This window comes from Lethenteron reissneri, chromosome 64 (genome assembly GCF_015708825.2).
Source record: "Lethenteron reissneri isolate LAM-NWPU_2019-01 chromosome 64, ASM1570882v1, whole genome shotgun sequence".
NCBI lineage: Eukaryota > Metazoa > Chordata > Hyperoartia > Petromyzontiformes > Petromyzontidae > Lethenteron > Lethenteron reissneri.
In genome coordinates this window covers 11510018-11537043 of record NC_083842.1, presented here as the reverse complement: position 1 = coordinate 11537043, position 27026 = coordinate 11510018, and the positions used below count along the sequence as shown (strand labels likewise).

The 27026-nt window shown below is 49.2% G+C and overlaps 1 protein-coding gene across 2 annotated transcripts in view; it reads right to left on the bottom strand.

Moving 5' to 3' along the window:
• Window positions 1-212: 212 nt before the first annotated feature.
• The window catches only part of LOC133359083 (kinesin-like protein KIF2A), a 41681-nt gene continuing 14867 nt past the window's right edge, over window positions 213-27026 (bottom strand). Inside the window, exons 5-21 of one of the 2 annotated variants that reach the window (XM_061577466.1) lie at window positions 24621-24785; window positions 21894-22009; window positions 21285-21377; window positions 20930-20984; window positions 19737-19899; window positions 18889-18979; window positions 18023-18086; window positions 17168-17259; window positions 15978-16120; window positions 14396-14600; window positions 11779-11889; window positions 10976-11043; window positions 9354-9531; window positions 7911-8003; window positions 6003-6138; window positions 4553-4596; window positions 213-2748 (exon numbers count right to left, since the gene is read on the bottom strand). In XM_061577466.1, coding sequence (XP_061433450.1) covers window positions 2743-2748; window positions 4553-4596; window positions 6003-6138; window positions 7911-8003; window positions 9354-9531; window positions 10976-11043; window positions 11779-11889; window positions 14396-14600; window positions 15978-16120; window positions 17168-17259; window positions 18023-18086; window positions 18889-18979; window positions 19737-19899; window positions 20930-20984; window positions 21285-21377; window positions 21894-22009; window positions 24621-24785 — 1823 coding nt within the window. In that variant the 3' untranslated portion in view covers window positions 213-2742. The remainder of the gene's footprint in view (window positions 2749-4552; window positions 4597-6002; window positions 6139-7910; window positions 8004-9353; window positions 9532-10975; window positions 11044-11778; window positions 11890-14395; window positions 14601-15977; window positions 16121-17167; window positions 17260-18022; window positions 18087-18888; window positions 18980-19736; window positions 19900-20929; window positions 20985-21284; window positions 21378-21893; window positions 22010-24620; window positions 24786-27026) is intronic. The other variant, XM_061577467.1, reaches the window with a different exon arrangement.

The window sequence follows — 27026 nt, the reverse complement described above, 5'->3', positions numbered from 1 at the left end:
GGCGAGAAGCCGTATACAGCTGCAACGTGTGTGGCCCAGACCTTCAGGTCGCTTCCACTTACTTCAGATGTTGTTTTCCCCGCTTCAAATAAAAGGTGCATCGTGTTGAAAAGTTAAACATTAGACAAAGAGCCTCCATCGAGCTGCACAGGGCTCGCAAATCAGTTTTGCCACCGATGAACGACAAGTTTAAAACACGTGTTATAGGCGAGTAACAAGTATGACCATTGCACACGGGTCAAGGTGGAAGTTTTAATAGTATTTTATATAAACTCATTATGCATTTCCATGGAGCATTGTGGATAAAAGCAGCAGGATAAAGTCAATTCTGTGTTCACAAATTAAACGCGTTTTAGTCGATCAGCCTATTGGTTATCCAGAAAAATATGATCAAGCAGCATTATGTTAAAAAGCAAGCAAACTGGACAAGTTTAAATATTTTGGACCTCATCAGCAGTCAGGCTGGTTTAAACAAATGCTGCTGAATTACCGGATGTTATTGGCTACGAGCATTCCAAATAAAATATGGGACCCCGTTCAATGCAAAAAATCTAAACGATACGTAAACTCACGCGTTGCTGCGAACAATTTTTGGGTAACAGCATATTATGATCATGTCTCCACATTAAAATATTCTTTATTTAATATTTTAGTAAGGCCTTACAACCGAGCTTCATGACACACCACACATACATTTTATTGGCCCCGATGTGAAAGAAAGAGGGGTTCGTGAAGGGGTCAGCATTAGTTCGTCCAAGGAAGGAAAAACACTACTGGTTGGTGACTGAAATTTGGCTTCTATGAAAGAAGACAAGAACGTTGAATTTGGCGAGGGGGGAAAAAAACGGGCAAATGAGCATCGGTACGGGTGGAAGCACCACGGGTAAAATCGTTGTACCAACTATTCTTGGAGAAAAAACAACAATGAATTCTGTCCATTGTAACAGAGATGGTCCATAGAATTTTCTAAGCACATGCCCGCCATTGGGACTACCAGCCGAAGACCCGTTTTGCAAATCCTTGAACGGTTTGGAAAGTGAAACCTCAATAGAGGATGCGCATTAGGGAACCTGCTAAATATTAATGTTCAGCACGACTAGTACGATTAAGTCACGCCTGGTCTTAAGGTAGGTAAAACCGGCTATGTTAAACACAAATATGGGTCTTCCATTGTGTGCCACTGCCTGTATCTGACCAAGAAAAGTTCTGGTTACTTATGACAACTTTGCAGTGCATTTACTTAGCTCAAAATTATTTATTCGAAAAAACACAGTCATCAAATATACTTCAGACTAAAAATACATACTGCTGCCACGGATGAAAAAGTCAGTCCTATGGAACAATCGTTTTTTTTAAAACATGTACACTTCTGCTGTTGCAGCAGCAGAAGATGAGATGCTAGTGACATGAGACCACTGTTAGGAGGGGCATGCCGACAAACACACAAACGGACAACGATCACAAACTATGTACAACAATGAATACCACCGCTGGGATTCCCAACGTCCTATGTAGTGTCATGTGCCTGAGCCTATGGGGAGGGGGTGGATGCAGAAGTTGCATTACCCAGGCAATTGCAACAATGTCAGGTTTTCTCGCAGACCCAATTAGGGGTTGTTTTGAACAACTCCGGCATAAACAATAAGTTTATGCTTTTACATAAGTGATTTTTTTATGCTGGTAAATGCATTAGTGTGCTTAAATGTGTTCCTTTGGTTTAAAACAACTGGGCGAATTCACTGGTCGTGAGAATTTGGAAACTGGCTCGGCAGAATCTGGAAGTTGATCGATGGAAGTGAGAAACGTTGAACACAAAATCAGGTTAAGATGAGAATGGCTGTGATAATCATGGTTGACCCCCTTTTTGGGGAACGGCCCTTTTCGATCGCTGAGATATTTCTTTAGGGCAGTGTTAATGACGATTCGTGTTGAGTTGTTATATGCACATCACTGCCAATGCAATAGTAAACATAAAAAAGATAGAAATTAAGATGCAGAAAATGCAAGTAGATAAATGCATTTGGTCTGAATTGAAATAAAAATGCCGTCCCTGTTTTCCCTTCAGATATAACCATGTCCAAGTTGTAAATTTATAGTCTGAGTCTCCTTGCACCACGATATTAATGCAACCCGTCATTCAGAAATTCAGCTACAAAATCAACATTTAAGGCAAGTAAAAAATATCACTTTGGGAGAAACATTGGTGCCAAAGTAATGCAAATATTTGAATGAAGAAATCAGAATTCCTCACATTCACACATCCAAAATGGAAAAGACAGGTTACAGAGAGAAATTATTCTTAAACTTAGAACAAAAATTGACGAGAGAAGAAATGCAATTAGTAAATGCTGCAAAAACAAGGACGAAAAACCATGCACATACGTGGACTTTCTCACACTTTCACAAAAGCGTTTGTCTTGAGAAAATTTAGTTTTTCTCACAGAAAGCACAGGCAGGGTTATAGAAACATCATATAAACGGTTCAGGTCAGCGGGCTTTTTGACCAGGCAATTTCCCTTGGAGAGGAGACACTTCGCTCGATATACGGGCGTACATAGGCAAGAATAATGAGAGGATGGCAGTGAAGGTAGAGAAAACACCGGGGGAGATCCTGTACGGAACGGAGACAGGGCGACGAAATCAGCCCCGTGCGCAGGCGCGCGCGCGCAGTCGGTCGCTGCATTTGCAGAACCGGGAGAGATCACAGCAACTTGGGAAGGCCTTCGTCCAGCAGCGGACAGATCAGGGCTGAAGACACACACACAAAACACATACAATGCACAAATTAGTAAACATGTAGAGGAATAGTCCGGGGGAAACGGCGTCACGCTCGCTGGCTGGGGCGGTGACGTCACGGGAAGTGGCGTCATGAGCGCTGGTCAGCAGGATGACGTCATGTCCCGTGACGCAAGCGGGGTCCGTTGCTAGGAGTAAGGGAACGAGAAGGGTGGGAGTTAGGACCAGGGGTAAGGTGGGGAAGTCTGGAGAGTGAGGCCAGCATAGGAACGAGGAGCACCTGCGCTCCTCAGAGGTCGCAAACGGGTTTTGATTCCTTACCCGTACCCGGCCGCACCAGGGTCGCAAATGGGTACCCGTACCCGGCCGGGTACGGGTACACGTTCCCTACCCGTACCCTACCCGAAATTAGTGACAAACGGCGACTCACCAGTGACTTACGGCCTACCTGTGCCCGTACCCGGCCGCACCAGGGTCGCAAACGGCTGAGTTTGGATGATAAACCCTTGCTGGGGCAGAGGAGGCACCCCGGGCAGCCAGCTGTGCGAGGGAACTGACAGGGTGGAGGGTCCGAGGGTAGGACCCAAGCCTATTCTACCCCTACCCCTGGGAAGTGGTTGTATCTTAAGAGTTAAATCGGCAGAAGCCCTTAATAAAGCACCCGCGCAAGCCCTTTACTTGGAAACCTGCATCCGAGTCGTCCAACACTTCGCAACAAATATAATACCATTGGTACCTCATTTGCCAGTAAAAAATATGATAATTGGTTTTTTACCCTTTAATCTGGCAACAAAACTGACACCTTTTTTACAAGGAGTCATGTTTGCATAGACCACAATACCTGCAGTCATAATGCAAACAAAAAACATAACTCGATAAATGCACGCACACAAACGTCACGCGAGTAATTCAATATGTACAGTACATGCATACACATACCAACACAACGCAAATTAATACACACTAACAAATGTATACGTACGCAATAGAGTATGCATTCATAAATATATATATACACAGTATAATACGCACACGATAGCAGAGGCACACAAACACGTAGGTTTTATGGACATACATAAAGCAGTGTTTAAGTACTCACATTCAACCTTGTTTTCATAGTTGGTCACCAAAACTCTCCAATTTATCGCAATTGTATATATGTTGAACTTCTTTTGCATCATACGTAGCCAAGCGTGCTAAGTCGGAGGTGCCGGGGGATTCCATCCAGTGCCGGGACTCAAAACCGAAACATGAAATTAATTTACTAAAGACATAGGGTGGCCGATCTGTATAACCAAGCGATTTAAGGACAGTTACATGGCAACATGTGCGATTGCGAGTGACATCAAACAAGGTCCAATGACCAACAATGGCAACTCGCACAACGAGCCATCGAAAGCACAATATGTATTCAACTACCTCGAACAACAAAGATCCCCTGTGTAGCCTTAACAGACTTGTTGGGGCAAGTGCTGTTAGCACCTATAAAGGCCGGCCTCCGCTAGGCCGAGCCGGCCTAGGGGAGCCGGCCTAGGGGAGGCCCAGGACCCGGTTCAGATACAATCGTCACTGGTGTTGGCCGTACGTGGGAATCGAACTCAGGCCGCCGAGTTCATAGCGAAAACGGGCTAAACTCGGGCCGGCTTCGGTGGTGGTGGTGGAGGAGTGGATGGTGTCGGTCGTCGCGTGGCGAGTCATGGATGACGCCAGTGTGGCAGTGCAGCGCTCAGCGTTTAGTGCGGAGGGAGTTGTGGGCGGTAAGGGCTGGATGGGGCTGTCCCCTCGCACAGCCGCGGGTTGCCTGCCCGTTCATCACCTTTGCGTCGGTAGGCTCCATCTCAATGAGCTCTTGAAGCATCTCTGCGAAACGCACAAGAACGGTAATGGGTACACGTAGCAATAAACTTACCAACATACAGTTATCGTGTTTTAAATCTGTATTGAAAACTAATTTCTTTAGAGCTGCTTTTTGTGTTCAGTTTATTGGCCTTCTCCCCACACCTCCGGTGAGCATGGCTGGCTACGTACGGTGCGAAAGAAGTTCAACATACACACATGCGTATGTACGGAAAACTTCGCATCCTGCGCTTCAGGCCCAGCAATACGCAAATAGCTTTTTTATTTTATTATTGGCAAGGCTTTGCAAATTCTTACACCGGTGCATGCCTGCATGCCTGCAAGCCAGCACTATGGAAGCAGGATTGTTGCGGTCCCAACACAAGGGTTTAAACACACAGCACGATTCCACCTTTGGGAATAGTTCCCGTAAGTAAGGGGAGCAGCAGCACTCTAGATTGATATTTACTGGAACATTTCAACATAAGAACTCACCGCGAAAGGTTACTGTTACAATAAATTGGCAATAAAAAAAATGGTATTAAATCTACCTTGCTTTAAAATTCGGTTTTAACTCACACTGCCAATGGTTGACAGCATTCTGCATTTAATTCACAGCGTAACATTGTGCGATGAATGATATTTCATAACCATGTCATAGATGCTAGACTGTTTGAAACGTGCGATGCTATTTCACAGTGCGTTGTTGTGACAGATGCTAGACTGTGCTCGGAGCTGTGCCTTGCATAGAGTCCTGAACCCACAAATTGTTTATTTTTAATAAGAACACTACATGCAATTTATACGCCAAGGCGGCGAGATGTTAACTACCCTGCCTGGTGTACAGGAGGTCGTGGGTTCAATCCCGACCCTGATGCCTGTTGTATATTTGGAGTTTGCACGTCTCTCCCTGCGGTTGCGTGGATTTTTCTCCACGTTGTCAAGTTTTTCCACGCCCACATTTAGAAACGTGCGTTTAGAGTATTTGGCTGCAATGCATTTCCACACGATAAGCCACTTCGTTGAGCTATCATTTTATGTGGCCAGGTAGCTTCTGAAAAGAGCTACGTAGCTCAGTGGGCCTTACCTGGTAAAGTGAAAAGTTTAAGAGTTAAATAAAAGTATTTTTTAAATATATTCGGCCGTAAAAACATTTTCTCTAAATGTCAACTGTTGACAGTACTATGTTGCCATATGCTCGTTTATTTGTACCGATGTTATACTTGCGCAACACATTGTTACCACAAAACTATGCATTACACGTTTGAAAAGTTAAATCCTATCATAATTTCTCCGCACCTCCGATTAGCACGGTTGGCTGAGTACGGTGCGAAAGAAATTCAACATACGTACGCACGTAAATTGTCCAACATTCGCGAGTGTCTAGAGGCACAATCAACGAACAGAAAAACCAGCGTGTGCGCACGTACCCCGTAAAGCGGCATCTCTTGCAGAGCGGTCATCGATGATGCTGCAGACTTGCTCCACATAGTCTAACGTGCTGCACTCCCCCTGGCTCCAAAGGTTATTGAGCTGGTTCTCCTGCGACAGCTGCACCAGGAACTTCTGTCGCACGCAGCAACGGCAACGTTAGCAAGGCGCGTTGAGGTTTTGAGGGAGCATCATTTCAGGCAAGCTGCATCTCGCTACGCCGCACGAACGGGCAATGTATGCGGAACTTCTTTCGCACTTACCGTAGCCAACTGTGCGAATCGGAGGTGCGGGGGAAGGACAACAAACCACAAAAAGCAGTTCTCAAGATCGATTTAAAGCTTTCGTGACTGCAGGGATTCATCTTTTTGGTTCTTTCGGTAAAGCCACGTAAAAGGGAAATAATAAAATAATAATAAATAAAACATGTTTCAAAACTCCTTTAGGACAGACCTGTTCTTCACCTGAGGATGGCTGCTTGCGTTGTGGCCGAAACGTCGTGAGAATTATTTTATTATGTTGTATTTTTTTTATTTTATTATTTCCCTTCTACGTGACTTTACCGAAAGAACCAAGAAGACAGTTCTAAAGAATTGAGATTTCGAACGAGATTAAAAACACTCAGGTGTGTATGTTTTAAGACGTTTCCAGTCTAGAGGTGTTGATACGAGCGAGAGGAAACCCGAGTGCCCGGTAAAGACCTGTACGGGCAAAGGGAGAGGCAATACTATCCCATGCAGATGGAACGGATGAGAGATTAGTCCACACTTTATGTACCATCTCGTGCCAGCCAGCCAGGTTATAGCAACTCAACGGACAACAGGAAGGGAGTTTTACTCTTAGGTTTTTTCGGTAAAGTCACGTAGGTAAAAAATAGAAATAATAATAGAAATAAAATAATAAATCACGACGTTTCGGAGGCAACACAAGCTTCCTTCATCAGGTGTAAAAAATTAACCCATAAAAACAAAGTTTTCACTATAAATCCTTTATATGCGTGGCGGCTAGAGTCCTCTCGTCCTCTGGCTTGAGATGGCTGCCACCTATGGGTCAGATGAATGGCTGCCACCATTAAGCAATTGGTAATTAAATATTTAATTGATTTTTTCCTAAAAAGTGTAACATTTTGGAAATTTGTCACGCACAACAGGTCTGCGTGCAAAATGTCAGCTCGATTGGATCACGGGAAGTGGGTTAAAAAACTACCCAAAGATTTGCACGGTCGTAAGCAAGCAAGCAAGCAAGTGAACTTAATATAAAGGATTTAAAAAGGCACAGCAAAATAACTGTAGTGGGAGTTATTTGTGATGGGGCATTAATATATAGGGTAAGAGGAGGGGGGAGGAGCCAAGGGGGACGGGTGCAGGATGGGGGGTGTGGGTGGAGCCAGCTTGGCTCCTCCCCCTTCCTCTTACCCTATATATTAATGCCCATCACAAACAACTCCCACTACAGTTATTTAGCTGTGCCTTTTTACACCTGATGAAGGAAGCTTGTGTTGCCTCCGAAACGTCGTGATTTATTCTTTTATTTCTATTATTATTTCTATAATTTTTTATTATTTTTACCTACGTGACTTTACCGAAAAAACCTAAGAGTATGATCTTGCAGTCACAAAAGCTTCAAATCTAGAAGGAAGGGAGTTTTGAAACACCTGTGTGGTCTACCTTGCCTCCACAGTTCTCGACTTCAGGCGTGCGTAAGGCTCACTTTGGTAAACAAGCGTAACAAATAGATAACGTAGGGTCAGAAACGCTTTACAAAAACAAAACCATTGCTGGAGCCCACACTGAGGTGGTGCTAAATCGTTTTCGGACGACACAAGTGCGTCGAAAGCAAGCAAAACATGGACCCCGCGTCACGGCAACGGGAGAGTGCAAGCCGGCCGCTGAAGCAGGCCAACGCACCTGCAAGTTCGTCTGGTGCTGCTCAATGATCTTATTCTTGAACGGCTGGAGAAGAGACTCTTCGGAGGGCAGCTCCAGTGGCATCTCCTCCTCCTGCGTACGCACGCACGCACGACCAATGCAGCACAAGGGGGAACGCACACGCTGGTAAATAAGCCCATCAGGTTCTAAGGACCGGGACAGTTGATGGCAAACAGAAGGATTGTACATGCTCGTGTGCAGCCCCTTTTGTCAATCCACTGCTGGATGGCTGCTGCAGCTCTCCTTACTATTAAAACTATCCCTCCCTTTATTACTGCTAATCCTACTTCCTCCCTTTATTACTGCTAATCCTACTTCCTCCCTATATTACTGCTAATCCTACATAATACACGAGCATAATATGACTTTGAGACCCCCCCCCCCCCACCACCTACACATTCCACAAGTAGTGACTAATCCCATCTCTGCATTTTCCATAAATATGCAAAATGTATCTGTTGATATGCAAATTCCTTTGTCAAGGCGCTCTCCTCCTCTAACCCAGCTTAAATAGACGCTGCCAAGCTTGGTGGTGTTCATTCTGTCGCTGTCTTTCCGACAGACCTGTTCTTCACCTGAGGACGGCTGCTTGCGTTGTGGCCGAAACGTCGTGAGAATTGTATTTTATTATGTTTTATTATTATTTTATTATTTCCCTTCTACGTGACTTTACCGAAAGAACCAAGGAGATGAATCCCCCACACCGTGCATGTCGTGGGGGTTATATGACCATACTTCACCGTGCAGGCAAGTGCCGAGTGAAGGTCGGGGAGCGCGCACGTTTTGGAGAACTGAAGTACCTCTCGCATCACGACTTCCCACTCTGATACTTCTCCCCTCGCTCTACTCCCCTCCGTACACTCTCCTACCTCTCCCCTCTCGTCTCACGCTACTTCAGCTCCACACAGTTTCTGCTTCAAGTAGCCTTGGCATTCGCCGGAAGCCCCCAGTCAACATTCGCTCTAGGGGAGGTCGCTCACTCTCCTCTGTTACCCCCATATTCTGGGACTCCCTTCCCCCCAGCCACCCATGCTGTCAGCTCCCTGCTCACGTTCAGGCTCATGGACTTCCTTTTATTATTTTCTGCCGATGACAATTTACAAAACATGCACAATGTTTAAATGCCTCGTTAGGTGCTGTCGCTTAGATGTTCAATTGTGTAGTAGTTTCATTGATAGGTGCCTGGTTAGTGGTTCGATTTCGTTTGTCATTTTGTTGTTTCGTTTAATTGCTTAATAATATCATGTCAATGTTTTTGTCTCTTCCTGAATGAAGAATTGTTAATGTGTATTTGTCAATGAGTGTCAATGTTATTTTCTAATCGTCAGCGAGCGATTGTCAATGTTAATGTTTATCCGTCAATGTTTCGCGACTGTCACATGCCATCCCCTCTGCCCGGGGGATGCTCAATCAACCACTCGCCAGGATGAGAGAGGGCAGCCGTCGATGACGTGGCTGAGGGGCCTCCTTTTCCCCCGCCTCGTCCATATTGACGTCGTCCTCCGGTTCAGGCTCTGCCACGGCGGTGGCGGCAGTGGTGGAAGCGAGCGGTGCCGATTGTCGCTCCTCCCCGCCCTGCTCCACCCCCAGCTCCTTCACCCTGCGTGCGGGCAACACAGACGAGAACGAAGTGCAGACCGCCTTGACACAGCAGCCCTCCCAATACCGATGACTCATTCCACCCCTAGGATTTGTGTGGCGTGTGTATGTGTAGTGACTGGGAAGGTCACTGTGTGGTGCCGGGGCCTGCGAGGTCACGGTGGGATGTCTACTGTTGTGTGTAAACCCCGGAAACGGGGTGTAGTACCAGCCCTAGTGGGGGCTTGGGTGAGCGCTGGTTAAGCGCGGTGGCACCACGCACAGCGTACGGCACGGGCTCCCGTTGAGAGAGAGCGTCAGCCAGCTGGGGCTACGTTGGAGGCATGATACTCTGGCTGACCTGGGGACATGTGACCGGATCATACTGGAGGGGGGCCACCGGTGGAGGGGGCCAATGGGTGGTCACATGGTCTGGAAAGAACTCTCGAGAGCCTTCGGGCAAGGGGGCGAGAGAGATCGAGAAGGTGGGCGGGGCGAGAGGCGGAGCCAGCCCCAGCCCGGCCCGGGGTTCTTACTGTTGGAGAGGCAGGAGATCCACGTCAAGCTTGAAGAAGCCTCTAGCCACGCGGTCCGGGACCCAGCTTGTGGTTGGGACCGGCATAGTGGGACCGTGTCTAGTTCCGCCCTAGCGTGGTTAGTTGGGTGGTCACCACCCGTGGCTGTGTTGTGTTAATAGCCCTGGAGTATGTTGTGTAAATAGTTAATAAACGTGTTGCTCCCAAGACAACGTCTGCGACTCGGTTATACTCGCTACAAATGTACACGTGTACGTGTGTGTGTATGTGCATAACCTTATGTGTGTATGTGCATAACCTTATGGCGAGAGGTAGTGTGGTGTTTAGCGCGCTGCGCTACGAACTTGGAGAACCGAGTTGGAGTCCCGCTCACGGCCACCAACACCAGTTACGATTATCTCAACCGGTCCTGGGCCTCCCCCTAGGTCGACTCAGCCTCAAATGAGTACCTGGTGCGATGCGTAAATATCGCCACGAGGGAGACAAAGGCAGCCGGGCAGTGCTGGCCACCCTGCCATGCCGGTTTTCATAGGCGCTTGCTAACAGCACTTGTCCCTACCGTCTGACAGGGCTATATGGGGGATCTTTGTCTTTGTCTCCATAACCTTATGGGGGATCTTTGTGGCAGTGCAGTGCTACAAACTCGGCAACCTGAGTTTGATTCCCTCTCACGACCAATAATGGTGGCAAATATTTTAACCAATTCTGGGCCTCCCCCCTAGGTCGACTCAGCCTCAAATGAGTACCCGGTGCGGCGTGTAAACGTTGCCACTTGGGAGAGAAAGGCGGCGAGGTGTGGTGCTAGCCACCCACCGCCTTCATGTGCCGGTCCCAGCCTTCAATAGGTGGTCACAAACCACACGTGCGCCCCAGCTACACCACACTCGGCACTACAATTCACACACCCCTTCCCCCGGTGATTTGCCTCACCTGTCTGCGTATCGCAGCGTGTTGTTCGTGTGGTCACAGGAGCTCATCGCAGGAGAAATCATGGCGATCTGCAGCATCCACACGCGAGCACAGCGAGAGAAGCGGGCAGTGAGTGTGTTTCTATGTGCACAAGGCGGTAGTGTGCCGGTTAGCGCGCTGCGCTGTGAACCCAGCCACTAGAGTTCGATTCCTCGCTCACGGCCAACATCAGTGACAATTATCTAAACTGGTTCTGGGCCTCACCTAGGTCGACTCGGCCTCAAATTCGTACCTGGAGCAGTTTGGAAACATTGCCACTAGGGAGACAAAGGCAGCCAGGCGTGGTGCTGGCAACCCCATTCCCTCCTGTGCCGTGCCGGCCTTCATTAGGTGCTCGCTAAAACTCATTGACTAATGGTTTCTTATTTATTTACCAGGTAAGCCCGTCTGAGCTATATAGCTCTTTTACAGAAGCCCACAAACTCAACGAAATGGCTTATCATGTCGTGGACAGAAAAACTTGACAACCCGAAGAAAAATCCACGCAACCACAGGGAGAGACGTGCAAACTCCAAATATACAACAGGCGTCGGGGTCGGGATCGAACTCACGACCTCCTGCACACCAGGCGAGAGAGTTAACATCTTGCCACCGCGGGGCCCGAGTCAACCTAGGGCAGGCCCAGGACCAGTTTAGATAATCGTCAACGGTGTTGGCCGTGAGCAGGAATCGTACTCGGGTTGCTGGGTTAGTTGCGCAGCGCGCTAACCATTGCACTACCGCTCCCCACATATGCTAAAACATGCACACACACACACACGTACCATGCAGGTGCGGGAGTTCTCCCCGATGAACGAGTCCCTCAGCACCTGGGTGAGTTTGCTGCCGCGGAATGGCGTGTGTGCCTTGTTCTGGCCCAGCGCTCGGATGCACTCCTACACATGTGCACGTCGACACGTGAACGCGCGCAGCACACGCATGTACAACAAAAACAAACGCCGCCGCCATACGCCACGAAGTGGCAGTGACGTCACCACGGCACTTGTGCCAGACTGTGCGCACTTTTAGGGCCACGTGAAGTGTCGAACGCCTGCTGGCAGGAGGTCACGGGACAAACCCAGGTGCCATGGTTTGACTAACTGAGATGACTGGCCGATGCACCACCTGTGCTCTACGACTGTGCCAACCTGCTGCATTTTAACCGTCCGGCGCTATGCTCGTTGTTGTGAGCGTCGCTCCTCTGCCTTCCGTTGTTGCTAGAGGACGTCTGCCCCCAACTGCCCAGTAGCAGCGTCCTTCACGAGCCTCTTCCACAGAAGCTAATCTTGACACCACTGCTACCAGTCATTGGCAAGTCCACTCATCCCCATATCCTCTCATACCACATCATTCCATCTCTTGTCGAGCCCGTGCCGTACCCGTTTAGCACCCTCACGCACACACACACACGTGCGCGTCCTCATGGAAACGAAGCACAGCCAACAGGCCCGTAGTGTCAGATAGGGGGGCATTCCAAGCCCCCGCCATTCTCAATATTTTGGTACAATAAAACAATTGGCATTAGTCTTTGTTCACATGCATTGCAAGTTTGAAGAGCTTGAGCAGATCGTATAATTACTCATTCTGTTTAGCGTTTACTGTTTGTTAAAAAGTATGTTTAACATTATCCGTGTCGTACCCCTCTTACATTGTGTATGCCCGCCCCCTCCACCCCCCCTTTAAACAAGGTCATGCAGTAACAGGGTTAACAGCCATGGGCAAGGACCCTTGACAATCTGTCCCGTTCATATGATAGATGACAACTTACGTTGAAATTAACATGGATTCAAAGCAATAAAGATGTAATAATGTACCTGTCAATCAACGGGACGGATAGCCTAGAAATCATTTCCAGGATTACCATTTATTTCCGTGGAGATTATAGGATGCAGTTAGCAGCCCTGCACAATGTAGGGCTTCCTTAAGACAATACCACAATTTGACCATACTGCACCACGCTGGCGAATTCAGGTAGGCGAATGTGTGGAGCATAGATGCGAGAGCCTAGGAGGTACAGCGCAACAATGGACTTTGCTGCGCCGTCCCCCCCCCCCCCCCCCCCCCCGATACCCATGATGTGGCCTCTCAAAAACCCAACGACACCTATTTTATACATTTTGGTCACCCATCCCAACATTGTCCAGGCTCAAACCGGATTGGCTTCCAACATCTGATATCAAGTGCATTCTGGGCGATTAAGCCATAGACTGAGTGTGACATTGGAGCGAAAATCGTACTCTAGCCAATGGCGCTGCTCAGAGGTCGCAAACGGGTTTTGATTCCTTACCCGTACCCGTACCCGGCCGCACCAGGGTCGCAAATGGGTACCCGTACCCGGGTACCCGTACCCGGCCGGGTACCCGTTCCCTACCCGTTCCCTACCCGTTCCCTACCCGTTCCCTACCCGTTCCCTACCCGTTCCCTACCCGTTCCCTACCCGTACCCTACCCGTACCCTACCCGTACCCTACCCGAAATGAGTGACAAATGGTTACTCACCAGTGACTCACGGCCTACCCGTACCCGGCCGCACCAGGGTCGCAAACGGCTACCCGTACCCGTACCCAGCTGGGTACGGGTAGCCGGGTATAGGGTAGGGTACGGGTATCGGGTACCCGGTTGCGACCTCTGGTGCTGCTACAGTTGTAGTTACGTTTGAGGAGGGCCCGTCCATAGTGGGGTGCGGGGCCCAGGGTAAATATCACACCGCGTGGGGCCGCCCAAGGCCTTAAAACTAAATTATCACATCCGACACTGTGATGTCACAAGTACGTGGCCCCCCACCCCCCAAAGCGCTGGGCACGGGACGGTCATCCCGATTCGCCGTACCCCTAAGGGATGGCGCTGCAATTGGTCCCCAGGTCTCTGCACCGCACTGGTGGAGAGATGGCCAAGCGGTATGGCGTTTGCTGCAGCTGTTGACAGTTCGAATGTAGCGGCCGCCCTGCTTAATACCGCAGGTGTATGAATCGTAAAAATACAAGCAGTCTGCTTCGCAGCGGACGTTAAAGATCCGGCGACGTCATGTGCACGAGCAGGCCCATTGTGGTCCACATTTGCTAAATTTGCAAACGTACCCGCAAATAACTCAACTGGGATTACACCGGGGGACCGGCGACCAAATTAACAAGTGGCATTTTTTTTCGAATTCGTAAAGAAACCTAAATATTTCAAGAGCTTGAATTGCATGCGAATACAAGACACTGCCGAATAAACAATATCACGAAGCAGTCCTTAAAAGAACCGCATGCCACTCCGTAGCCGCAGGTTACCCCCTAGATTATGAATAACAATCATCAGTATGTGGGGGGGGGACTGCAAAAAGAACACTTGGCAGTACTGTCCTGGAAGCAAGTCACGAGACTCAGCGAGGGTTTGCTGGGCAAAACAATTCAATACAAACCTTCAGCGCCAGCAGGCTCTTGTTGATCTCGGCGCCCTCACGGCACATTTGCAGGTCGGAGTTGCCCGTGTCGGCGCCGCGCTCGCTACCGGCGAGGTCCACGAGCGAGAACTTGCCGTGCAGAAGCTCGCCGCGCCTCAGTATCAGCTGGAAGATGGCGTGCGAGCGCGACGACGTCGCGTTGGCCGATGTCTGGCCTGACGTCCTGTGCGCGTGTCACACGGGTTCCGCCCGCATTAGCAAACCTAGAGGTCTGTGCGCTATGGTGACCCTTTCCCATTCCAAAACCGCCTGCAAGTTGCAGGGTGGGGCCCATTCACTGCCGAATCTCGAAACGCACGAGCGGCTCGTACTCGCCGGAGAGAACTGTAGCGACACGACCACCACACTCTATGATAGCTGGTGCCAGACTGTGCCACACGCCCTCCCCCGCATGGCCTTGTGGCAGCCTCGGTAACGATTAAGTTACTTTATTTTAGTTTTGATGATGTACACGTACGTCATCAGAACTCAATCGGAAGCAAAACTTACGATGTCCATGTGCGGAACGGGAAAGGGTTAAGTTGTGTACACGCGTATTTATACGGATGTGCAGGTATTCCTTGCTTTACGGCGTAAAGCAAAATGTTGTAAATCAGAATGTTTTTTTATGGATGCGTTTCAGGACAGTCATTCCAACTCTACTCCTAACCTAAAAAAATTCATACCTATATCACTTTTCACAATACAAAAGATAATAATACAAAACAAAGATTCAAACAATTGGATACAAATTAATTAAATTAAAGTATAATTTTTTTTATTTAAAGCTTTCGTGACTGCAGAGATTCATATTCTTGGTTCTTTCGGTAAAGTCACGTAGAAGGGAAATAATAAAATAATATTTATATAAAACAATAAAAAAAATTCTCACGACGTTTCGACTGCAACACAAGCAATCATCATCAGGTGTGAAATCCACAGCAAGAACATTTTCTCGTTCTTTATTTATATTATTTTATTATTTCCCTTCTACGTGACTTTACCGAAAGAACCAAGAATATGAAAGTAGTATTATTATTACCGAATTTTTGGTTTTATACATGTGTGGTGGTCAAGGTTGACACAGGTTACACAATCTAGGGGAGGGGTACGTACCGGTCAGGACTGGTCCGGACCGGTCGGGCCGAGAGGCGGTTGGAACCGCTCTGAGGGGAGGGGGCCGGCGAGAGCCGGGGCCCCGAGACACCCCCGCCCCTCAGAGAGGGGATATATAAGACGGCTCCCGGAGAGCGGGAGCCAGTCCATCTCATCTAAAGCTGAAGGAGGTGCCGCCGGAGATCCTGTACCCCAAGCCCGAGGATGCTGCCCCGCCGGGACTGAGTGGGCTGAGGGTGGCGTCAAGCGTCCCCGGGCTGAGTAGCCGTAGGCTAGGGAAGGAGAGTAGTTGGAATAGAGTGGAGGCTGTACCTCCCTAGGTTGTGTGGTCAGGCTATTTCCCCAGTGCGTCAGGATGTCTAGCTGTTATTGAAATAAAAGCGTGTGGCCTCTAAAGGAAGTCTCCGTCTCCTTCAAGATACTACACATGTGCGTGCGTGCTGACCTGCACTTGCTCCCAGTCTCAATGAGGGCGAGCACCTCTTCGCTGGAGGAGACGGGGCACTCGCTAAGCCCCACCACCTGCACTTGCTGCTTGCTATCTTCCAGTACTCGCAGGGCCGCCCGCTTATTCAGCAAATCGAACACCTGCATTCCAGTCGCACGGTGACAAAAAACCCCCACCACCTCATGGCCTTGACAGACTTTTTGGGGCAAGTGCTGTTATAGGCGAGCACCCTACCTTTGCCGGCACGGTACACGTGGTGGTGGGTGCGACATTATAATGCATTATAATAAGGTTGCACTCAGTACACACGAAGTGCTTGGCCACCAATAAACCACAATACCTTCCTGATCTCGGCAAGGAGCATAAATAATCGCGCTAACCTCCGGTCATCCTCACAGCAGCGGTTTTTGGCGAGCCATCGAACAAAGACGGTCGCCGCATCGTGCGCTTTCAGAGGCGCTCCTGAAGCCATCGTTAATGCTTTTCCTTTGGATATTATGAAGCCACTTTTAAACCTAGGATTGAAAACTCATTTCTTTAGAACTGCTTTTTGCGTTAAATTTGCGGTCCCTCCCCCGCACCTCCGATTAGCACGGTTGGCTACATATAGTGCGAAAGAAGTTAAACATACATAATCATGCTCGACCATCTTTGTCTCCCCAGTGGCAACGTTTACACACCACACCAGGTATTCACTTGAGGCTGTCGACCCTAGGGGAGACCCAGGACTGGTTCGGATAATCGTCACTGGCGTTGGCCGTGAACGGGGATCGAACTCGAGTTGCCGGGTTCGTAGCGCGGCACGCTAACCGCGACACTGCTGCTCCCCGCACACCCCAATGGCATTCGGGTAAGGAACCCAGAGCCCATGGGCTGTACCTGGTTCACATTTATTTCATACAGCCGGCGGTTTGCGCACCGCGCTTTGAACCTGGCGACCTGAATTCCCATTCCCAGCCACGGCTGACATCAGTGGCGAGTTCATGTCCGAACCGGTCCTGGGAAGCCCATTCACCAACAACACGCATTGACCAGCATGCTGAAGTTAAGTTATAAACAAACCACCCCTATTTCAGAGGTTGAGAAAATACTATAAATTACATCGCATTCCATTCACACACACATCTGCACACACCTGCATTCCATTCATTCACACGCTCACACTCATTACACGCGCACGTCCTCACCTTCCCGCTGTAGATCTCAAAGAAGGTGGCGTACACATGCAGATTCAGATGTCTGTAGTGCTTGTTTCCCTGCAGGTCAAACACATCCCGTGCTAGGCAGGATGGGGGAGGGAGGGAGGGGTGAGAAAGTCAAAGAAAATGATAAATTACAACTATCATCATTATTTCTATGGGACCCTTATGCCAGTATCAAGATATTGAATGATTTAATTTCTAGTTTTAACTATTCTTGACCATCGGTAATCATCCCTCCCAGACATACATTGTCTTGCCCAAGCACTCTTACTTTACTTGGGTGACCACCATGCACACATGGGTTATTATAAGGCTATGAGGGCTAAATGCTGTGCAGCAGACGGCAGTCAAGCAAACCAAGTGTTGCCCTGTATTTTTATGCTCTCACGTCTATGCACCCCACCTTAAACAACACGCACTTATCAGCGGGGGAGAAGGATGTTCCAATAATGCTCGCGGCTGGCATCTCGCCTCCTTTGATAACTGTCACTAATCGCCAGCATTCTATTCGAGGATTTCAAAGTTGCTTGCTCAGCTTTCTAACTAGAGCAGAAGTTTCCATGAGACACACCCAACACCAGGACTCAAGCTCAAGATCCCAGGGATGCTGGCTCGGTGATATGAAGTGGACATTGCCATCAAACCACTCGGCCACCTCCAGTAATAATGTTGACTATGCCAAAACAGAGCTTTAAAATTATACAGACAATTGCACACCCCCCCCGCCTAACACCCCCCGCCCCCCCCCAAACTCAACAGATGGCACGGAATGTCTCGGCACATTTCCTCCCTAACCCCACAGTTACTGGGTACAGTCGAGTGTGCAGTGACATCACTCACTTGCCATGGCGTAGATACCCTTGGTGCAATCCTGCGAGCGACCGTTGAAATTTCCACCCATGGTCTGCAAATAAGAAACAAAGAAAAATATACCCCCTACCATCATCGCCATTCTCAAAAGATCCCTTCGCCTCCGGGAAGTTTTCCCGGTCGCCCCCTTTAAACGCCGCCGAAACTACGTTTGCACACTAAATAAAAACTCGGCGGCGCTAGGCGAACTGAGAAAAAAAACAACTTTAAACGCTGACTTCGGTCAAGCACAAGCACGCCGAACGCACGAGGTGAAGCAACCTTTCTGTGCGCACTGCTCACCGCGCCGGTCACGTGACGCCAAGCACCCAATGATTATTATATGTACTCTGGGTGATTTGGCCATAGGAGGGTGTTAAGACACAGACCGCGAAACGATCGCCTCTTGTGGAGTTGAGAATCTTCGGTTTTACTGGTAGGAACCTCCTGGTTACACCAGCCCACAGGGGATTATTGTGTCCGTCCATCCGTCGTGCATCCACAAATGGGAGGGGTGGGGCTGGGTGGAGAGGGGAGGGTGGGGAGGGGCTGGGTGGGGAGGGTAGGGCTGGTTGGGGGGGTGGGGCTGGTCACCCCATAGTGCCCTTAAACGTTTAACCTACTCACGCCGGCTTGTGCCCGCCCTCACAGTCGGCCATATTTGCGGAATACACCACGCCGTCGTTGACCCTGCAGGCCATTGACCGAGCAACCCAACGTTCCTACCAGCTCCCTCCACAGGAATGTGTTAGTAGTGCACTCCCGTTTCCCAGGAGGTTAACGGGCCGCGACTCCGTCGCAAGAACTGCTCCACCGCCAACGACGAAGGGCGGCCGCGCGTTGGCCTAGAAACTCACGTGGGTTTTGCCGCTTCCCGTCTGTCCATAAGCGAAGCACGTGGCCATGCCCTTGTTGAAGATTGTCTGCACCAATGGGTAGGCGGTGAATCTAAACAAAGAAACAGATCCCCCGTGTAGCCTTAACAGACTGTAGGGGCAAGTGCTGTTAGCGAGCACCTATAAAAGCCGACACAGCACACGCAGCGGTGGCCAGCACCACGCTCGGCCGCCTTCGAATCCACAGGGGAGGCCCAGGACGGGTTCAGATATGTCACTGGAGTTGGCCAGGAGTGGGAATTAAACTCGGGACGTCGGGTTTGTAGCGCAGCACGCTAGCCGTCACGCTACTGTTAGCGAGCACCTAACACGCACACACACGGGGTGGCAGCAAGTAACCACACGCACAGGCACACAGACACACGTGACACATGCATGTGAGCAATTGCAAGGACGCAATTATTCATCACCCACCCTCACTTGATGCAGTGCTCTTGCCACATCTAATTTAAAATCCACAATCATCATCAGGTGGATTTGACACTGGATGATGATTGCTTGTGTTGCAGTCGAAACGTCGTGAGAATTTTTGTTTAATAATTTTATTATTTTATTATTTCCCTTCTACGTGACTTTACCGAAAGAACCAAGAATATGAATCCCTGCAGTCACGAAAGCTTTAAATCGAAATTTAAGACTACCACAGTTGTATAATGTACAACCCTTTTATCAATGCACTGCTGATTGAAGGAAGAGTGTTCAGATGAGGCAATGGCTCAATGGGGTGGTGGGTGAAGGGAGTGGGGGGGGGTAGTGGGAGGGGCGGCGGTGGCAGCGACGGTGGCAGTGACCCAGCCGCGCCGTCTCACTTGTAGACGACTTCGTTGGAGGCAGACTCGTCGAAGGCGTAGTCGAAGCGGAACGTCTGGTTCTCCAGGTACTTGGTGAGGTCAACCTTGTGTTTGGGCTCGTGGACCATGAGCACCTCGTGGCTGGGCACCGTCACCACATCAATCTCCTTCTGCGCCAGCTCTGGGTCACGCGTGCGCAGACACCAGCAACGGGATCGTCGTCCGATTCGCAATTGAGTTTCGGGTCGCATCGGGCAAGTAAAAATGAGTGTCGTAAGCAATCCACAGAATTGAATTAATCGTTAAGATTGTTGCAAATTGCTCGACAGCACACCGGAATTGCCGAAGCAGTAAGAGACTGGCAACGCTTGCTCACGTTACAACTAATCTAAATTGGGTGTGCTGGGTGGTGGAGGGTGTACGATACACATTTACTTACATTATTTGGACCGAATTTTTTTTATCATATTGGTCGCAAAATGCCTAGGCATTAAATTTCAGCCATCATCATCATCGTAAAACCGATTCTAGAAATCTTTGTCAATAGCTCTTGCATGCGGTCTTAGCAGGGGTGGGAGGTTCCTATGTATTGTTTCGGTATGTGTCTGCAAATGAGTCTTGAAATGCTACACAATAAACATTCAACTAGATTGCAAACTCATTTCTTTAGCACTGCTTTGTTTAAATCGTTGTCCTTTCCCCACACCTCTGATGGCACGATTGGCTACTAAAGATGCAAAAGAAGTTCAACATGCATGCAATTATTCCTGCGATAACACAGGGGCATCATCAGTCGTGAGTGCAGACAGCTGAGGTTTGTCTACAGGACAAATCGTGGAATCACTTGTGTAATCCCCGTTACACTTCAAAACTCACTACATAGCCTCCCACCCCCGCTCGCCGCCCCTTCCCCCCTCCCTCCCACCCCCCCCCCTCCCACCCACGCGCCCCCCCCTCCCACCCACGCGCCCCCCCCTCCCACCCACGCACCCCCCCCCTCCCACCCACGCGCCCCCCCCTCCCACCAACGCCCCCCCCCCTCCCACCCACGCACCCCCCCCCACCCACCCACGCACCCCCCCCCACCCACCCACGCACCCCCCCCCACCCACCCACGCACCCCCCCCCCCACCCACCCACGCACCCCCCCTCCCACCCACCCACGCACCCCCCCTCCCACCCACCCACGCACCCCCCCCCCTTACGAGTACCTTTTTTGTTGAGTGGGCGCTTTCTGACGCAGACGCAGATCTTTCGCTCCTCCACCTGAATAGAGAGAGCCAAGGTCCGCCACAGCATAAACTCAGAGTGCTGAATGAACGGAACTTTTATTGTACCAGGCGAGGCCCACCGAGCTATAGAGCTTTTCTCATAAGCGAATTGCCCACAAATGATAGCCGAACGAAGCGGCTTATCGCCACGTGGAAATGTGTAGCAGCCAAATACTCTAAACGCACGTTTATAAATGGAGAGAAAAACCAAAGAAAAATCCATGTGTCCAAGGAGAGAACATGCAAACGCCAAATATACAGGCGCCGGGGGGGGGGGGGGGGGGGCTTCAAGAACCTGGTCAGAGATGGAGAGCGGATGGAAGTCGAGGTTGGCACGGTATTCCTGGATCATCTTCAGGAACTCCCAGTGAGGACCATTCGCTGCTCCCTGTGTTTTCAATGAACACGGCACATGCAGGACATCACATGCAACATGAGCACGTGGCACAGGCTTGCAAGTGGCTATTGTTAGTGTTTGTTCCACAACCTCTCGGATACTTGCACGTTGAACTTCCTTCACACCGTACGTAGCCAACCATGCTAATCGTAGGTGCGGGGGGGGGGAAAAGAAAAAACTAAACACAAAAAGCAGTTGTAAACAAAATCGTTTTCAAACGAGATTATTTAAAAGGAGGAGCGTTCCAGACGGCCGCAGAAGCAGATCCGAAAGTGCACGATGCGGTGACCGTCACGTGATGGTTTATTGCTCCTTCAAGTTCAAGTTTCATTTATTAGTTATAGCCCTGTGAGCCACCATTCGGCTCTTGAATCGGGTGCAACCGCAACAAACAAACAAGAACAAACATGAACAAGAAAACATCTCGTCCTTGACGAGAGATCAGCAAGGTCATTGTGGTTCGTTTGTGGCAAGCGCTTTTTGTGCGACTAGTGCGACCTTACAAACCCGCAAGCGGCGATCGCGAGGGCCCTGCTGTTGATTCTGGAACGCCCGCTCGGTCCGGATCCGACTCGCCTTGTCCGTCTCCGGCATGTAAGTGGTTCGTCTGCGCCCTGCTGCTGCTATATGGTCATCAGTCAAGGTAAAGGGGGTCACGGAAGGGTCAGAGGAGTGGGTCGGTGAAAATACAACTCTTAATGCGTTTGAGATATACAACACCAGGATTAACACTCCTATCGTTTTTTGTATAATTTCATAATAAAGTTATTTACAAATGTGTTGTAACCCTCCACCACCCGACACGGCCAATCGGCAAAAAAGTGTCACGTTGACAAAAGACAAATAGTTCACTACTTTAGCCCACCGGTGTGTTGAAGAGTGAATCCACAACATTTACAATTGTTGAGTACGACGTTTCGCTGGTAATTGCATCATCGGGTAATTTGCCAGAATTATGGCAAATTGCCTGTCGTACTCAAAAATTGTAAATGTTGTGGATTCACTCTTCAACGTGACACTTTTTTGCTGATTGGCCGTGTTGGGTGGTGGAGGGTTACGACACATTTATATATAACGCGATCTAACCCAAAAAACTACTTTATTATGAATATTATTTGTCGCGAAAGCCTCCGTGTTTTTGTACAATTTGTTGTAATGTTCCGACCCCTTGCCTCTACTACTCGACATCTGTGAACAAGAGTTTTATAGCTCATCGGATTCCTCCGGTATAAATGTTCCGATTCTAACATCGGTATGCTGAAGGAGCAACGAATTCGCACGATTTGTTCACGTGGCAAACCATACTAATGGTCTGTGTTGGCAGGAGGTGGGTTTTACACGACAGTTACATTGACGTGATATAATCCAAAAAATCAAAAATCATGAATAAGACCGGTATCTGTACTTTATATTTCATTTGTAGCTGTGTTAGTCATGTAATGTAAAAAAAAACACCCCACCATACAATATCACAATACCACAAGTAGCAGAGATGCAGTCACAGTGAAAGCATCTGGCCCAGTGATGCTGTGGCAGGGCCCTCAACAATTATATTCATAGGTTTTTTCGGTAAAGTCACGTGACTTTACCAAAAAAACCTAAGAATATGAATCCTTGCAGTCACGAAAGCTTCAAATCTACTCTCAACAATTCCCAGTTGGGGGAATCGCCCAAGTCCCTCTCGTGTCGATGACATGCAGTACAGATGTGTGGATGCATGCATGCTGAACTTCTTTCACACCGTACATAGCCAATCGTGCTATTCGAAGGTGCGGGAGAAGGCCGACAAGCCAAACACAAAAAGCAGTTCTAAGGAAATGAATTTACAATCTAGATTTAAAAGTGTGAAGCTCCAGTGGCTTCCAGATGGCAACATAAAGCACATCTGAAAGCGTGCGATGCAGTGACCCGTCTTTGTTCGATAGCTCGCCAAAAGCCGCTACGACGAAGACCGGAGCTCGTGATGCTTTATGCCCCTTTACGAGATCAGCAAGGTATTGTGGTTAATTTGTGGCAATCACTTTGTGTGTAATGAGTGCAACCTTATAATGTACAGGGTAGTACTCGACTTACGATGGAGATGCGTTACGACGACCCCCATCGCAAGTCGAAAATATCGTAAGTCGAAGATGGCCTAGCCTACCCAGGAGTCTTAAAGAACGGTGATAATTTAGCAAAACAGAGCAATTTACAGTACCGTACTGTATAAAGTATACACTGTACGTATTTATTAATTACAATACTGTATTGCACAGTCAAATGTAAAGTAAAAAAACAAGGTAAATTCTTAGCCTACCTATGTGAACTGCAATTTAAATGGAAAGTTTTTTTAGGAAACAATCCGATCTGCTATAAAAACTTTTAACATGCATTGAACGTATCGTATCGTGGTAACCCCAAATGAAATCGCTAAAGCTACGTATCATAGTGTAGTGTATAGTGTAGTGTGTAGTGTAATAGTGTAGTGTATAGTGTAATAGTGTAGTGTATAGTGTAGTGTAATAATGTAGTGTATAGTGTACTGTATAGTGTAGTGTATACATGCATTGAACGTATCGTAACGTATCATATTGTACTGTACTCACCAAGATTCTGTCCTTCGTCTGCGCACTCGAACGATGTTAGGTTGTTGATGGCAATTTTCCTATCGCTATCGCCATCTCGCAAGATCGAAATATCGTAAGTCGGAGCGTCGTAATTCGGGGACTACCTGTATTCGTTCGGCAACAGGAAGCCAATGCAGCTTGGCGAACACATGACGGACGACAAACAGGGACTTCTGAGGTATCGGTGCTTTGCGCAGGAGACTGAGGCATGACAGAGTTGGCATTGGCCCTGGTGCAGAGAACGAAACTAGGCCGCCTGTCCAATTTCCCCCACCTTCATAGACCGATTGGCACCTGGGGCCCCCTATGGCCCCGTGAGTCTCGGGTGCAGATACACTGCTCACGCGCTCGGATAGCTACCGCAACCAGCAAAGGAGTTTCTATCAAGTCACTTTGCATGTGGGAGGGAACCCGAGCGCGCAGAGGAAATTCATGTACACAAGAAGACAACGCTCGGAAACAAATCTCCACCCTATTAGGTGCACTTTCTCCTGCAAGCCACCCCGTGGCAGGGCAAGACGAGCATCGTGCACGTGCAATGACATGTGTCAAGGGGGATCGCAACCAACCGCACCACGGGTTGAACGACGCGACACGACTCTACACCACACGCGGCGATGAACCGAACCTGCATTGCCTGTAGTGGTGGTGGTGGTCGTGGTGGTGGAGGCAGCGGCGGCGCCATCGTGGGCAGCGGGCAACGCCGGGGCTGGGTGTTCGGGGAGGGCGCCCAGTTGTAGGGTGCTGGTGGTGGAGTCGGAATGAGCTCGTGGAACTGGAAGTCGGCTCACCACTGACACAACGCAGACACACGTGGGCCAATGACACACACACACACATACAAATACGATGACAACACCCGCCGCCATTCGCCATCAAGTGGCGGTGACGTCACCACGGTGCCTATGCCAGGCCAGCTGCACTTTGAGGCCATGTGAAGTGCCAAAAACTTGCTGACGGGTGGTCACGGGACAGACCCAGGTGCAATGGGTTGATTGAGATGACAAGCAGATGCACCGGCTGTGCAAACTTGCTGCAATTTTAGCTCAAATAAAGTTACAAAACACACATACAAACACTTGGCATCATTATGCACACATCCACTCATGCAGGTATTATGAGAAACAACACGCATATACACCTATGTGAACACGCATAGGGGCTCATGGACGCACACAAATCCATTAAACACGCACACAAATATAAGCACACAGGTCCTTGACACACCACACACCCATGTTGTCATGGATATATGTGTACACAGCCATAATGCAGACACGCGCGTACGTGTGGTCACAAGGCTAAACCGAACTGGCTTGTCCCAGGATAGATTCTGATACCAAGCGTCACTGCCGGGAGGGTGAGGAAGAATTGAATTTGGTTTGCCAAGATCACAGCACAACAGCAGCCACTGAACCCTCCACCTGCTCCCCAAGGCAATGCATGAACACACACACACGATGGCTCAACTCTGAACGAAACAGGTTAAAAAATACAACCAAATTTGGATAAACATGTGCGGAATCATTGTTTTTACCTTTTAGACTGACATGGCCATCTTAAGACACTCGGACTCCAGACTGAAAAGCTAACCTCTCCAAAAGGTGCTGGGCGCTGCCGTGTCTTTCAATACAGGAACTCCTCTACTTACAAACGAGTTACGTTCCAGAGGTCTGTTCGTAAGCCGATTTCGCTCGTAAGTCCAAATTTACTGTCAATTCCAAACATGTTGTACGGCCTGTACACAAAACGCGGGGAATCGTTTTAAAGTTTGCATAATCTCCTCTAGATGTAGATGCCACTGGTTATTCATGTTCTGCAGATGGAGATGCCACCACCGCCACCTATTGCGCGGCGGTTGAACTTACAACTTCTCGGTCCGAACAGGTAACTGGACATACGGACAGGTTCGTTCGTAGCTCTGAAAGTTCGCAAGTCGAATGTTCATAAGTAGAGGAGTCTTTGATTTAAAGCTTTCGTGACTGCAGGGATTCATATTCTTGGTTCTTTCGGTAAAGTCACGTAGAAGGGAAAGAACCAATAATATAGAGGAGTCCCTGTACGCACAGACTACCTTCACTGAAACAGCACCTGGGCTTGGGGACTCATTGTCCTGATACTGGCATCAGCACCCCCCCACCCCAAGTGGCAGTCCGTCCACTACCACAGCAGCTCTTCAATAATCTACAATGTCAGCGGCGCAGCACGACTGACATGGGTCCTGGTACAAGGAATGAAACGGGGTCTCCTGTTTTCCATTCCCCCCCCCCCCCACCTCTTTTTCCTCCAGCATTGGGCTCCCCCGACAGATGCACTGGCCTGTTTACTCACTCCACTGCTAGCTCCACTGACGTCCATGGTGCTGCATGGTGCAGCGCTCCGACATAGCATCCCGCGAGAGCCACCCAACCAACACCAATCATTTATTTTCTTAAAGAATTTCCCTCTTGCCCGAGCTTAACAAAGGACCTCGGGGGGCACTTGACGACGGGGCCAACGTAAGCAGCTTGAGAGCAGCTCCAAAACCAAGCGTCCCTCAAAAAACACAAGCAGCTGGGCGAGGCTTTAGCCCTGGCCGCCTGCCCGCCATACTCCAAAATTCAAAGCCTCGTATCGGACGGAAACACAGCGAGGATGTGTCGGAGCACCGAGGTTCTCCCTGTGCCTCACACCTACCGCCGCTCCCCGGCCCACAGCCCTACACAGAAGGAGCGGCCAACTCAAGCGAAACACTCAGGGGGCCACTTGTGGCCTGCCCGGGCACGCTGCAACGCCACTGTCCGCAACACTCGCAACTTCGGTGGCGCAGCCACGAGGAGCGGTTCACTTTCAGGAAAGGGGTGGGTGGGGATTGTGGGTCACGTTCACATTTTAAATCTTAATTTTTACATATGTGCCCCTTAGCTTATCCGCAACTCAACCGACATTCCTGCAAATTGGATTTTCAGTTTTCGGACTCATCAAAACCACTCGGAAAAGACAACCATTCACTCCTACTCCAGCTAAATGTGTTTGTAACATCATAATTTTAACA